The sequence below is a fragment of the Pavona decussata genome, unplaced genomic scaffold (assembly GCF_977016875.1).
Source record: "Pavona decussata unplaced genomic scaffold, jaPavDecu1.1 SCAFFOLD_72, whole genome shotgun sequence".
In the NCBI taxonomy this organism is placed as follows: domain Eukaryota; kingdom Metazoa; phylum Cnidaria; class Anthozoa; order Scleractinia; family Agariciidae; genus Pavona; species Pavona decussata.
In genome coordinates, this window is record NW_028145491.1 from 2,244,236 (window position 1) to 2,259,337 (window position 15,102).

At 40.8% G+C, this 15,102-nt stretch overlaps 1 protein-coding gene across 1 annotated transcript in view; it reads right to left on the minus strand.

The window, feature by feature from the left end:
• Positions 1-10: 10 nt before the first annotated feature.
• Positions 11-15,102, minus strand: part of LOC146476932 (focadhesin-like) — a 34,368-nt gene continuing 19,276 nt past the window's right edge. Inside the window, exons 26-48 of the mRNA XM_085114039.1 lie at positions 14,704-14,745; positions 13,981-14,191; positions 12,871-13,025; positions 11,805-11,888; positions 11,599-11,617; positions 11,341-11,411; positions 10,594-10,741; positions 9,570-9,689; positions 8,799-8,921; positions 7,998-8,075; positions 7,839-7,907; positions 7,650-7,752; positions 6,677-6,757; positions 4,531-4,659; positions 4,209-4,324; positions 3,673-3,789; positions 2,936-3,070; positions 2,784-2,867; positions 1,996-2,107; positions 1,565-1,719; positions 961-1,173; positions 746-818; positions 11-128 (exon numbers count right to left, since the gene is read on the minus strand). Of these exons, the coding sequence (XP_084970165.1) occupies positions 16-128; positions 746-818; positions 961-1,173; positions 1,565-1,719; positions 1,996-2,107; positions 2,784-2,867; positions 2,936-3,070; positions 3,673-3,789; positions 4,209-4,324; positions 4,531-4,659; positions 6,677-6,757; positions 7,650-7,752; positions 7,839-7,907; positions 7,998-8,075; positions 8,799-8,921; positions 9,570-9,689; positions 10,594-10,741; positions 11,341-11,411; positions 11,599-11,617; positions 11,805-11,888; positions 12,871-13,025; positions 13,981-14,191; positions 14,704-14,745 (2,551 nt within the window). The 3' untranslated portion in view covers positions 11-15. The remainder of the gene's footprint in view (positions 129-745; positions 819-960; positions 1,174-1,564; positions 1,720-1,995; positions 2,108-2,783; positions 2,868-2,935; positions 3,071-3,672; positions 3,790-4,208; positions 4,325-4,530; positions 4,660-6,676; positions 6,758-7,649; positions 7,753-7,838; positions 7,908-7,997; positions 8,076-8,798; positions 8,922-9,569; positions 9,690-10,593; positions 10,742-11,340; positions 11,412-11,598; positions 11,618-11,804; positions 11,889-12,870; positions 13,026-13,980; positions 14,192-14,703; positions 14,746-15,102) is intronic.

The window sequence follows — 15,102 nt, forward strand, 5'->3', positions numbered from 1 at the left end:
TATTTTATACTTGTTTTATTTTTGCTCTCTGTCTTCTTCAAACCATGTGGAATGGTAATGAGCCATCACGTCTGTCCACACGGCTGTCTTCTGAAATGTGTCCGTTTCTCTCAGAGCAATAATTGTATCTGGAACAAAACGTGCGGATCCCAGTCAGTAAGACAATTGGCCCGCATTAACAGATCAATTGATCGTTTGGTCAACTAATCAGTCATTCCGTCAGTCAGTGAATCAGTCAGTCAGTCAGTCAGTCCATCAGTCAGTGAATCAATCAGTCAAATAGTCAGTCAGTCTGACTTTCACTCAGACAATCGAACAGTCAGTCAATGAATCCGTAAGACAGTTAGTCAATCAGTTAATCAGTCAGACAATCAGTCAGTCAGTCAGTCATTCAATCAGTCAATTAGTCAGTCAGTCAGTCATTCAATCAGTCAATTAGTCAGTCAGTCAATCAGTCAGTCAGTCAATTAGTCAGTCAGACAATCAGTCAGTCATTCTGTCAATCAGTCAATTAGTCAGTCAGTCAATCAAACTAAACTGTCACTCACTTAGTCTGTTCATCGGTTAGGCACTCATTCAGTTAATCAAACAATCAGTCAGTCACTCAGTAAATCAAACTGTCTGTCTGTTAGTCCATCAGTTAGACAGTCAGCCATTCAGTCAAGCAAACATTCAGAGGTCAGTCAGTCTCACAAAAACGCCTACTGGAGTACCACGTGGGCTATCAGTCACTCATTCAATTCACCTTGTATAAGCAACTGCTGCTCGTTTCTTTGAACTTTGTACTCATCTCTTAACGACAAAAGCCAGTCAAGCACCTGAGATACATAAGAAAAAAAAAAGAATCAAAGCTCATGAAATGTGACAAAAATGCAAACAATCTTCGCACCGACAACGTGAACACTTGATCTGTAATTCAAGATTGCAGTGGAAAATAGTTTTAGCTTTTGTTTCATGTACCTTTCCCGTGAGTTGTACCCAGGGTTCTTTCTTCAGCAAAGTCGACAATGTCAGCGGCAGTAGCCATGGAAACCTTTGAAGTGATCCAAAATACTCCGCTGTAAGGCCCATTGCGGGCTCAGTCAAAGGAGACGGCCCAAGTCCTTGAAGTAACGGCACGGTACACCAAGCAGCACATATCATCGACAGCAAAGAGAAACAATTAAACAAAATCTGAAATAAAAACATTAAAATGTTCTTGGTTTTCCGTTACACAAAAGTTCATGGCTGTGACAGTTACCATAAGTTGTATACTTGTAACAGTTTCCTCACTACACGACTAAGCTTCAAATAATTTACTTATTAATCTCCCTTTCTTGTTACGCATGACGCTCTTAGCATTGCTGAGGTCATTGCTGAGCTGTATGTAGGGCGTGTCGCATATGAACCAAGTAAATAAAGTCTCACTGTAGCTCGGGTCTGCTGTACCTGGAAGATCATGGATTCCACTCCAGCACTCCGAGGAATCGCTTTCTTTTCTTTGTATTATGTCCACAACAAAGATAAACCCATATACTGAAATAAATATTAAGACAATTACTTATTTTCTTAATTTTACGAGTACCTGATGGGTCGAAGCTTCTCCTGAATGCTGAACTGTATTCTTAAACTGACCAATCACTTCCAGAAACCAGTGTTGTTTCTCGTCACTTTTGCGTTTGTGGTCTGAATCAATTATGACTCCAACAACACAATGCAAGTATTCCTTGCGTCTCAGTTCTGAAAAACAAACGAACTGGGTGTTCTAGCCCTTAAACGCTGCTTAATTTCCATAAAATCCTCAAAATAGATGGAAAGCATTAATACATTGCAAGCATTAAATGTACCAAAAGTATCAGTTCTGCTGGCGGTGACACGTTAGGAACTTCATTTTTCTTCTAGTTTGTACTATGTTGTCAAGTAAAAATACCATTAATCTGGTGTAGTTTCTTTACTATGACAACGTTTGTAAGTGAAGTGGCACTGTGCAAGAGCGTCAGATTCAAGTCTTCTTACCACAAAGATCAGCAGTAAGAATCCAATCAATACAAGATGTTAGCCATTTCACCGGCGCTCGTCCAACGCTAACCGCCTGGCACCGCACAACTAATGCTTTCGTGGATATGACCTACAAGAAAAAGCAATTTCACTGACGTACAATATGAAAACAAACGGGGAAAAAACTGAAAGGTAAGAAGCATTTACAGAAACGTGGAACCAACACTCCATATTCATATACTCACTAAAGACCTTTGTTATCGGGCCGTATTTGTACACCAAGCGACAGGCGAGATTTTGGGGGACATGTTGTTATGAGGTTGAATATTGTTTATTTAGTGATTTAAGCGTGAGTAGTCAGTTTAGCTGCCTTACTTAACAGTTTGTGACCGCCATCCATGTCTAGTGGTTCAAGGTCGTTTAATTGTGTCAGGTAATCACGAGTAAACACGAGGAAGAACGTTTCATCCGATTTCTAAACATCGAGACGTGGATCGAAAAAACGACCAGCAGCAGAATTGTTTTTCTTTTTCTTTTTTTACTTACCAACTTCGAGGTGTTGGAAATTGGATAAAGCACTCTCAAGGTTCTCAAGCCATTAATAATTCCCCAAGACTGAATTTCAAAAGCAAAACCCAGACCCGTGGATAGTATTTACCAAGAGCTCTGATTAGCGGTAGATATTTTCCTCGTCGCTTCGCAACTCGGTGAATATCCACCAATATCCACCTCCACTTCGGGAATAATTCTTAACCGTTATGTACCATAACTCACACCAAAATATGGATTTTACAGTCCATTCTCACCTGAGTGTTGCCTACAATGCTTTCCAGTTTATCAACAGGGATCATTGACAAACACCGAGCAAGTAATCGTAGACAGACGTGATCCTGGGGAGGGAAGAAAACGGCGTTAAAGTTTGGCTGAGATGTGCGGTAGCGAAATGAACGGTACTTACCGTGCTCGCCTCAGTACAGGCGTTGTACATGTTTTCCAGGGCAGTTATGGTCCATCCGATCACTGATGGAGCTGGCTCTTTTAAGCTAAGTACCGAGAGATGAGCTTCCAGGATGGCCGTCCATAAAGCAGGGTCCTAGCCAGGAAAAGGAAAGGTTCACCGGTCACTTTGACACAACATGCTGAATTCACGAAGAGGTATACTGTTATTAGGTGAGTGATGGAAAAAAACTCAAGTTAAGGCTGAGGCATCTGATAGCGGAAGGAATGGGCTGTTTATTTATCAAGGCACATTAAACTCCTTTTATCATTGATAGGAGTGATATACTTTCAATAAAATGTTTAAGTTAGACGGGCAAAGCCCGAAACGTTCGGACTTCTATTGAGAACATTGCCATTTTTTTCCGTCAAACCCTAATCATGATGTGTTTTAATCATTACCACGCAGCCACTGAACGTTTCATTTCTCGTTGATAGTACGTACTTCAATATAATGCTTTATACAAACTTTAAATATAACAGTTCTCAAAACATTTTTAGCACTTTTTCGTCAGGTAGTGATAGATTTTGTTTGCTAAGCATGTTTTCCACAAAAAATAATTGCATTGCACTGCATTGTACTGGGTACGCCCCCCTTTCGAAACTGATGATGAAAGTGTACATTCTCATGCTCATAACAAACGTATCAATACCATTCTCTTCACCAGCCAATAATAGAAAGATGACTCGTTAACTGACCGTTTCATTTCTCCATGGATCTGATAGCATTCCTTCATATAACTCCTTAATCTTTGAAGACGAAATGACGTACAGCAGCCTTGGCAGATTCTGTAGCAGCTCCTTTTTACACAGGTCCTATATCATATCAAGCAAACAATAGGCTGAAAAACAGTCTTTTTCCTCTTGAAATTTACGGAGAAACGTGAATTGCAAAAAGCACGAATGCCCAAGGTGTTAAGCGCCGAAAGCACGAACTCTCGAGGTGGTAAGCGCCGAAAGCGTGGACTCACGCGCGCGCGCTAGCCTCATCTCTTCCCAGCCACACACTTTCTATTACTTTCTTTGTTCCAGACTTTTCGCTTAAAACATAGTTTCAAAAACTTGTAAGGTAATTTTTAACAACACTTGACCATTAGTTTTGGGTTTCTTTTGATTCCAATACGTCTTTTAGTTTTTAAAGTGATACCCAAAGTAGGCCTTTGGTAGCCCCCATAATTTGGCAGGCGGTTTGTCGTTCTACTACGTATTTGGTGAACAGAATACAGCACGCTTACCCCCAATCCCATGAACACCACGGGGCTTAGCATAGAGGAAAGGAACGAGGACAGACTGGAGGAGGACTGGGCTTGATTCACTGCGAGCTTGATACACAGCTGACTCGTCTCCTCCCCTGGTAAGGACACAAATGTTAACAACGTCAAACCTTTCCACAGGACACCCACACATAAACCTCTTGAGGTTTGTGTGGTCTTGAGATTGGCATTAAAACTGGCTTCTTCGTTGCATAGAACAAAGAATTAACTTCGCAGTAACTACCTGTAAAGTTGATAATTCTGAGGAAAGGTCAGAGAAACAATGCAAATTTGCTCTGCTTACCGAATTTTGCTCTAATAATAGGACCAAGAACTGATGCCCAGTTCACTGGCGGTAAGGCCACCTGAGGACCGCTAACAAGTGATTCCAGCACTACGGGCACCACCTTGCCAGAAAAGTTCAAATGAGGACCTAAAAAGCAAGCGAATAACGAATTAAATGATGGTAAAATAAAAAAAGAAAACCCTTAAATCTAAGGTTTTTCTTCTTGCCCTCGTCAAAATTATCACACTCGCGAGCATATTTGAAGAAACAAGACAGAAACAAAGCTATTGACAGTTACCAATCAAATCACTTGGCCATTTTTAGTAGAGACGCAAAATGCGTCTGACGCCAACTTAAGAGAGTCATCTGCCTAAGTGTTTCGTGTTCGTGTGTTTGTAAAGATGACAAAACAGATTATGCTTGCAGACGATCTATTCCAAACAAGCATACCTCGCCTGGTTGCCGTCTTTATAGCTTTATAGCTAAACGTTATTTGCCCAAACCGGGCTATGTATCTCCAGCACAAATCAAACGAACTTGAGAATCTAATGTTTAGTTCCCCTGGTAATGCATCTCACACTTCGACTGGTTTAAACACGGAGCGATCCTATAAGACCAGGTTGAACAGTTCAGACTGTCAATCAAAAATCCCAAACGCGCGTATCGGATTGGTTGATTACCAAAGGTCTTATTTTAGCACGTTCAAGTTCCCGCAACTTCGATTTGAAAGGACGTGACGAGTTGGCTGAAAAGCTGTTTTAGTTCGAGTTATTTTGTTCAAAATCAATCCAACGAATATGACTACAGGAAAAGAATTTAGAAAGTTAAGTTATCCGTCTATTTTGAGATCGGAAATTCATTTATCGGCTGGTAAAATCTTATCCTTTCGAGATATTTCCGAAATGAGTTATAGGATAAAGTTCGTAAACAAACTCTGTCTCGAAATAGGTTGTTCTTCTGAAACCGGCTTCTGAGATGGAATCGCTTCGATCCTTTGTGTCGTTTAGTGGGCGAGAGATATTAAGTAAAGAGTCGCGGAAAGTCGCGGAAGCGAAGCCTAGGAGAAAAAACGGATCGGGCAACGGAGGAGAAAAGTGAAGTGTCTCAAGGGCAAGCGATCGAAGTCCGCCTCTCTATCGCTTACTGTATAAACTTAGAATATATTTAGTACTGGCTAATTTTAATACTGATATGAGAGCCATTGCCATTATCATTTCATCCATAAGATACATGAGAGCAACATCAGGTCGTGTTTTGTTTATATCCGTTGGTGATTTTTCGAATTAGCAAATTATGCAAATATGCATGATCAGGTACGAAATGTGTTTAGATGTTTTTATTTTTGAATTGTGCATAGAAGTTTAGAATTTATTACTGCCACTTCCAGCGGATTAGTAGAGTTAGTTTTCACGTACGTGGTCGATAGATACACAAGCGGTAATGAACTTGAACCCCACATGACGACTCGAGCGGCCGTTTAGCGGAAAACATCTGCCAAATTTTGAAAATCCCGCCAGTTTTGGCGAACAATTTGGTTATCGGCATGTTCAGATGGAGGGATACAGATGTCCAGTTCGTCGCAGGCTTCAGTTTATAATGGTTTCGATCTTTGTGCTGTGTATTTGGTAGAAGGATTTCGAATTTCGAGGTAAGTTACATGTAATCTTTCGATTGCGGCAACGAAACATGATTATTTCCGTTATTATCGTTAATCTCGCTACAGTTCTGGTGTTTTACAAGATATATAGTTAGCGTTTAGCTTATTTTTATTGATAAATCGATTCCCTCTTCGATTTTACAAACGATAGTTCTTCTCTCTTTTTTCCTCGACCGTTACCGACGTCATCCACCATTATACTGATCCGTTTGGAAGCCAACAAAGCGCTTCAAAGGGGGCGTGTCCTTCCCTTTAATAGGATCGCTCCGTGTTTAAGAAGTCACAATTGAACGTCCTTCCCATTACTTTGCTTGTCAGTCACTATATTTTGGTATTTTGCCTAGCCTGCGTACATGGCGGTTTTGTTCACTCGCGGTCAAAATTTTTCAAGTTGGCGGCGGAGAGCGGCGAAACCGCGAGAGAAATGGGGAGGGAGCGGCTGGTTCGTATTGGTTTTTAGAAGGAATTACATGTTGTCAATTGTTATGCCCGGAGGAGTTAACGCACCTGTCTTCCCAGCTTGCACAAGAAAATCAAAGAGCGGCCTTAACATGCCACCTTCTGACAAGTAGCCATAGTTCGATGGAACTGAAAGATAAATAAAACATTTACATGACAACCATCCACTCTTCTTGTAAACATATACACTGATCACTTGCAAGATGCAGAAGAGGACAGTCCGCGAGTTACCGTGTAGTGCAAACAAAGCAAAAACTAAGAACTGGAAAACGTAACATTCAGTCATGAGAATCAGCAGTTCAGGTTGAACAGTTGAGATACAGAGGAAGATTTTCCACACAGTGGTGGTTCTTGACCAGAAAACTTAATTTGTATTCATCGCATAAAACCTGCATGCCAGGAGTAACCTTCAGGTATGAGAACTGCGGGTTTTGGAATCAGATTGTTTTTCACGGAACTTTCATAAGGACTGGTTTTCCTATTAATTATAAGGGTAGCCGTTACTGCAAAGACGATTTCAAAGTTTGCAACACCGATGCATTTCTTTTACCAAAATAAGCTTCCCTTTAACCAGTATTGAGTGCACACAAGACTGCGTTGTGAATCGTCAATAAAAAAAACCTCTGAATTAAGTACAAAATTATCTCGAAAGCATAAAAAAAAAATACGGCAGGAGTCTCTTGATATACTCAGCAACGATACTAAAATTCAGCTTGCTGTTTTGCCATAAGTGTTTTTCTTGGAGAGTGATGTGCTAACGTAATATTTTTGTAAAACCCCTGAAGAAGGGTGTCAGACGACGACCGCTTTGTGAGTTTTTTTTTTTTTTTTGCGTCAGATGATGAAGACTAAAGCTGGGCTCACAAAACCCCTGAAGATCAAGCCATTTGCGGCGGAAAGCGGAACCTTGCTTGCGGTTTAGCGATAACGTGTAATTTGATCCCCTGGAGTTGTTTCCGTGAATCAGCAGTGGGAAACCTTGGGACTAGATTAGACGTTGCTGGTTTTTGTCTCAACTCACCAGTTGTCTTGCTAACTGAACTGCTTGTGGAGGCTGTGAAGAGATGGCCAAGCAGCCAGGCTGTATTGGAACTCAGACCAACATTCTCTGGAGATGAGACGATCTGAAAGACGAGGCAAACCACAATTCGTGCTGCTGCACCGCTACAGTAGTGATAAACTAACTGAAAGGAAGAGACTGTCATCCTACCTGTTGGAGAAATTTTATGATGCTTCCCTTAGTAGAAGAAAAGACGTCCACGGCAGTAGAAGAATCCACCTGCAGGAAAATAAGAAAGAAGTTACTGCAACCAATGAACACCAAATACATCCTAAACGTTCCCTATAGACGTAGCTCCGGGTTACTTACGATGAACAGCCCTTGTTCTGATCCAAGTAATCCCATAATTCCATTCACGACAGCAAGCTGCTGAAGCTCGGGAACGGCCTGGAAACGAACGACAACAGATGGCGGAGGTCAATATCATAACAAACAAGATTACATGCTGTATCTTTCACCCGCTGTTCCCACCAACTAACTAAAGTGTTTTGGTTTATCCGAATAAAGGGAGCGTTTATCTAAGTTTTAATCTTTGTGGTCAGTTGTTTGTGCCATAAACGTTCATCGTTAGAAACGGTCACTGGCATGTAAAGCTCTCGTCTGATGAATGACAGTCAGCGAGATATTAACACTCTCCTTCAATTCTTACGACTCTTGAAAGGACGTACACTTGGAAAAACTTTAAATCTGATAGAATTAAATGGGATACGACAACAGTTTACGCCCGTTCTGGTTTGACTAACAACTCTAATACATTCTGTTCCTGTCCCAATGGGCTCAAATTATCTCGTGTTTTAGAATAGATAAGTGTAGGTTCAAACGTTCGCTAGGATTTGACCCCAAACTGTTCCACAATCTCAGTGTTTGAACTCCCGGACGCTCACGCTCTTGTTTGACGGGCTTTGGATTGGTGTTTTTTTTTTTGTTTGTTGGCATCATCGCTAATCATGATGAAGTTTACGAGCGTACCTATGCAGTAGTATGTTTCGGGACAACCCTCCTGACCCAAACGACTGATTTAGTTAGATTAAAACAAACTATTTCTAAAGTCAGTAAAGCAAATTCCAACTGCAGTTGTGTTGTATAGCGCTTACATATCAGTAAAGCTACCTTATTTTCAAGAACACTTCGCCAGACATCAGCTTGTTGCTTCGCTAAATGAACAACTCCACCATGACCACACGATACTAGTCCATGAAGAAGCAGACCAAGCGATAAAGAAACCCCACAAGCCTGGTGAACGAAAAGACTGGTGTATTAAAAACAACAAAGGTCTTACGCACTTTCACGACGATGTATTACAATTAATACTTTGAGAGAGCCGATCGGAACTTGTAGTTTATCGGCGTAGAGTCACTGCATTCAGTAAAGTTGAGAAAACCAGATTATTGTCCTTGCGGAGTGTCTTTGGATGGTGCTTTCTCCATATCTTCAATTCAGAAACTAACTAACTAACTAACTTCTCAACTGATGAAGTTTCCTTTTAAAATAATTTTTGTGCTTTATTGACTAATTTCAAATTGAAACTTAATTAGCAGAGAAAACGCTTATAAAACAAGAGAGCCAAAATCCTTAGCTGTCGCTTAGTCCTAGGTCAAGATTAATCCTTAGCTGTCGCTTAGTCCTAGGTCAAGATCCGCTTTCAAACAGCTGCCAGTTGGATACAGTTAGTAAAAATATTGCACCAGCATTACAATGTGCGGATGGGTTTAATCAAGTTCAAAGTTTCAGGTTTTCTTTCACACTACGAAAGTGTCTAACATTATCACTGTAAGGTTCTTTTACTTGTAGAAGAAGCCTTTGTCGGCGCATGGTTGTCAACCTACCCATCAGCTCATCATGTTGTAATATAAGGATGGCGTGTGTTTTAGTCTTACTGACCTGGAAGTGTTTCACCGACATTTCTTGAATTTTGTTAGCGCATTCTATAGCTTCGTCAGCAGACAGGAGACCAGTGTAAAAGGCACTCACACAAACACAAGACACGCTGAAACACAGGTTCTAAAACAAGATTCAAAGTCACGAATGAGGCCTAAAGCCACAGGGAAATCGATGATCAGTTTATGCATGATGAAACTTTAATTCAAGAAATATTTTCGTCGACATCTAACTGAAAAAACGTTGTCGGCCGGGTAAAAAACATAACCGATGCTTTAAACTTCATGCTTTTCTGGTTCTCACGCACCGTATAGCTTGAATTTAATATATACAACTGAGTAACATGCCTTCTAGTACCTGTACTAAGTCGCATCGTTTAAAGATTTTACTCTTAGAGACCAAAACCACAACAATTACGCTGATCAATCACAACAGACGTAAACAGTACAATGAACCAATCAGAACTCGAGGCAACCACATGTAACCAGCGTCAAGCGCGGGAAATGCGTGCGAGCGAGACAAGATTGAATTTGGTTTGGCTACCCACTGGTTTGGAAAATGGCGCGAACGTTGCCAACCAATCATAGAGCGCATAAAGGAAAGCCAAAGCAAACGTGAAATTGCTTTTCTTCAACACTCAATTGAAAATCGCTGATTATTTTTCAACTGCGCGTGTGTACAACCCTTGAATTATATGGACGTTTATTTGGTCGCCAATACAAATACATGTAGCTCCGTTAAAAAGAAGCATACACTTCCGCCATAAACTTGAGCGATCTGTCTACAGTTAGAAGAAACAGTGACAGCTTACTGGTCCGCAACCAATCAGAGGATATGATAAAAGATATTTAGGAAAACAATCACACGTGCTGACGAAAAGCGAGAGTAAGTTTGGGAGAACTCAGAAATTTCCCTAATTGAGTTTCCAAAAGTTTAACTGGAACTGTTAAAAGATCTGGAAGAAAAGTCCTCAGATAAGACAATAGGCCATAATGTATATACAAGCTGTTGAGTGTTGGTACCATACCTGCAACCTTTGATCACAGTCCGTATTATGCTCCTCTAGCATGCTCATCAGTTTGTGGTACATGTTTGTCACGTGAACCCTGGAGTCCACCACACCCTCCTTACACAGGAAAGACAAAGCTAGTCCCAGGCCAAGAATGGCACCTTCACTGCGGAATAAACCATATAACGTTTCTCATGTGACAGTTAATTTGATTGCAACGCGTTCAATAATTCAAATTCGTCTGGAAGTTTACCAAAACGAGACGTACACAAAACGTAGTGTCTTAAAAATAGTGATTAATTCAACAAAAAACATGCTCAAGGCTTAACACTTGGTTATATTATCAGCAAGTGTGACAAGTGGAACTCAGGACTACCAGCACCTAGCTGGACAGCAGAGAGGAAGAACTAAATTCGAGGCGTACTGCTTTAGTCTAATAATCAATACAACTGAGCCAAGACTTTCTCCCTTCATTAAGACAGCCACCTTGTTTGAACAACTAATGTTCACAGACTTAGTTCATTCGTGTCCAGCTAGCAAAGGTTCTGACGAATGAAAAGTGATCGAGGGACAAGTGTGTGTTTGCTCCCAGTGGCTTGTTAAGGAATTCCTTGATTCCGCGGTTTTTGGCGGAGAGGTTGCTACACAAAATGACTTTACTTTATAATAAAAGGTGAAGTCAACATTTTCCAAATTAGAAAGCCTTGACTAGACTTCAAAGGAGAAATACCAAAGACTTCAAAGTGAATTTTGTTTTATTCTTACTTGTTTTCCAGCTCCTTTGCCAGGGCGGCATTCTCCAAGTTATCCAAAGCTTTAGTCATCAGCAAGTAACCCTGAGGGGGTTCAATCAATAACATGTCAATATTTGCTGGTGATTTCATGTCAGGTTGGTGTGTGTGCTGGGCACAAATAATCTGAAGTTTTAAAACTGGACTTGGTGTCCTTTTAGGTTTAATAAAACGCTAAATTAACCTCAATATTATATAAAATTCAGGACAACTTTACATGTAATAAGCTCACCTCCTTGCCACACAGATCACTAAAAGAGAAAAAATAAAAACAATGTTTACACGAGGGCGAAAAACAACGCTTCTGTGGCCTTTTACGTAGATCGGTTTGATTGAAATTAGAGTTTAGTAGATTTAGGGGCAAATCATAGGGCGGGGTGGGGGGTGGAGGGGGCGGGGGTGAGGAGAAAAAGCTGCAACCTCTTCTTGTACACGCACCTGAAGTGTTCTTCGTAGAGTCTACTTAACAAGAGACCAAGTCCTAATGAACAAGACATCTGCACCACAGCAGAACTCCCAGCTCTGAAATAAAGAAGAAAACTAAAGTCATTCCAGAAAAGAATCCTTGCAAATTGTAGCAATGGAGATGACGCTGACATGAGACTTCAGCAAGCGAACCTTTCCGCCATTTTAAGTGGGATTTCAAATTGCCCTTCCAACCAACTAGGGAGTTTGCAGCGATTTAAAGCAAATTTTGAGGCACTAGTGGACAGAAAGACGTGAGCATACAGCACAAAATACATCGATGGTTCCTTTTGGTGTCTTTAAAGCTAACATCGTATGGGCCATGTTCTAGCGGCATGCATTAAAATCACGAAAAAAAAAGGTGAACATTTGCAAGGAATATAGGACGAAGGTCAACACAAACAGCTGCGTTATGTGTCTATAATACTGACAAAAAACACAGAAATTATTAAGTTATAGTTTGATATTAACCAGGTGACATAAAAGTGAATAAGAGTGGCTGCGAAATAAGACTTTATAAATCCTGGAATTTTGTGGTTTATTACGGACACAACGCTACCTCCTACCTCCCGGCTTGGCTTTTATCCTAATTATATAGTGGAATTATCGGCGAGTCCTGAGCAGGGTTGCATAAAGCATCTAAAGTTAAGTGGAAGTTTTCTGCAGCCATTCTCTGCGTTCCGATGGATTTTCTCGTGTGTTACATTGGATCACTCGGCTGAAAGCAGTTTACTGAGGATAGGGGACACAAAAATAGCGAAAGAAAATCCTTTAGAAGGCAAGGAATAACTGCAGAAAAATCCCACTTATCTTAAGATGCTTAATGCAACCGGTACCTGGGCTTTAAAGAGAATGATGTGCAATCGAGACTTTGAGCTGAGTCTCGAACGATTTTAACGTGGCAAATTAAGTTTTTCAGCAATGAACGATTCAGTGTTGCATGGTAAGGGTTAGAATTAGTGATAAGCGTTCAGTGTGTTCCAGTTGGTTTTTCCAGGTGCATGTGTTTGGGTTGTTCTGTACACCATTCTTTACTCACTTGGCCTGTCCAGGAACCCTTTGTTTTAACAGTTCAGTCATGCTCTGAATTCTGTCAGTGTCCAGTGTCACCAGACAAGGTACCAACAGTGACAGGGATAATGCCGCACATGAACGAGCTAACAACGAGCTGGCGGTGGAGGTCGGAGAAGACACCTGAACACAGCAAAGGAAGGTTAGTACAAGGGATTCCAACGGTCAATTATAGCTTACATTACTACCGCTTTCTCAAGCCGAAATACTTTGTCGTTTGTCGCAAAACAACTATTTACTAGTGGCTATCCCACAAGAAACCCTTTTTCCTTGAATATGTGCGACTGGCAATCTGAAACTCCCACTTTCTCTAGCATTTTTTTTTTATCTCATCACATTAAGTGTTACAGAATTCAGGGGCGGCTACTATATCTCAAATTACTGGCTGGGTGACCTTATAAATCCTATCCAGTTGGGCTCAAATGTTATTTTAACATACGTATTAATAATTATTAGTAAATCAAAGATAAACCTCATTTTGCTGTTAAAACTGCGTTTCACCAAATAAGGACCAATCGGCTGATGCAGAAACGTTGTACATATTTGTCATAGATTTCGTGTAAGATCACTGGGTTGTCGTGAACGGAATGTTTTGATGTAAGTGCTAGGTAGCGAAGTGCATCATCTAGAAAACCTTTCATTCTCTTTTCTCAACTTGAACGCCACTCCTACCAATTTGGTTTCTGGGTAGTTCGCCGTTTTTTGCACAAGTTGAACGTGTTGAAAAAATGGCGAAGTAGCACAAATAATATAAAGTTATATTTTCAAGTAACGTTTTCGTTGACGTTGCCGTGGTCGCTGCATGAGTTCGCTAATATTACACGCGGGCGTAGTCTTAAAATTGTTGCTCTACATTTTGCATTCCTAGTTGCTTTTCTTTAAAATAATGGCACTACATAATGTACAAGAAGCTTTAGTGAACAAACCGGATCATTAAACCCTGGCCAAACGAAACTTGATGAGAGTCCAATGTTGCTTTCTTTTGACCACTAACTCCCACGCGTTCTAACGCATTAAAACGCTCGCAAAGAGCAGACGCCAATCATCATGTCTCATGTAATAACCGATAGTTATTCACCTGTTGACACCAGACTAGAGTAGGACCTTTGGGTTTATAATTCCCATCTAGTACCACCATAATTGTGTCGGCCACCATATTGAGCCACTCTGTGTTTCGCTGATACTGTTCCCTTTCCCCTGAGGAATTCTGCTGTTGTACAAATAAGGAAACAGCTTGTGCCAGGCCTGCTAGAGCCAACACTGAATTACCCTGAACTGAGGGGTTGCCTCTAAAAATACAGATACAAAAAATAAAACAATTAACATGCCACTTATGAACAGAGGTGTCCTGTAAGAACCGACACGTAAACAGGTTTTACACATTCTCATAAAAATTCTTCCCCCCACAAAGGTGAAAAAATCTGCCCATCAGTGCACAGCGAAGAGTAACGTTCGAACATCTACCGGCACAATCAGTACCCGTTCCAAGCAACATTGCCAGGCACGAAATCTGAACGGGGCGGCCTCAGGCCTTTAACATTTGTTTAGAACGGTTTTCAAGTGAGTGTCGTAAAACCAAAACCAAAGTAATTACTCTGATCAATCACAACAGACGTAAACAGCGCAATGAACCAATCAGAATTCAACGCAAATACAGGTAACAGGCGCCAAGCGCGGGAAAACGAGTGCGAGCAAATCACGATTGGTTTTGTTTTTGCTTCTCATTGGTTGAGGAGAAAGTGGCGCGAGTTTTGCTAACCAATCACAGAGCGTAGTAAAGCAAAGCCACAGGAGCTTTTACCTTGAAGCTGCTTTCAGCTGTTCGGTGAACTGATCCCTCACCCTGAAAGATAAAGCGTTTGACATAAGCTCCACTGCAATCTAGGCAATCAAGACTTATTTTTTTGTCTCAGCCAAAATGAGAACAATCTATAAACTTGAGCATTATTCCCGCTTCCCAAGCCGAAGAATTTCCAGGCACGAGAACGATTTTTCAAACCCTATGTCAGTCAGTAGGTGGTAGGTTTTAGTGAAACCGAGTCCAGTTTCCTTCTTATGACTAACGTTTTCAAAGTTTTAGCTTTCAAAATTATTTAACGCAGAATTTTGTGGTGATGAACTTTGTGCACGCGTTCTCGGAAGTTTTGAGAAACTGAAGTCACGGTAATGGATGGTAAAAGTTTCTTTTCCTAAGTTAATA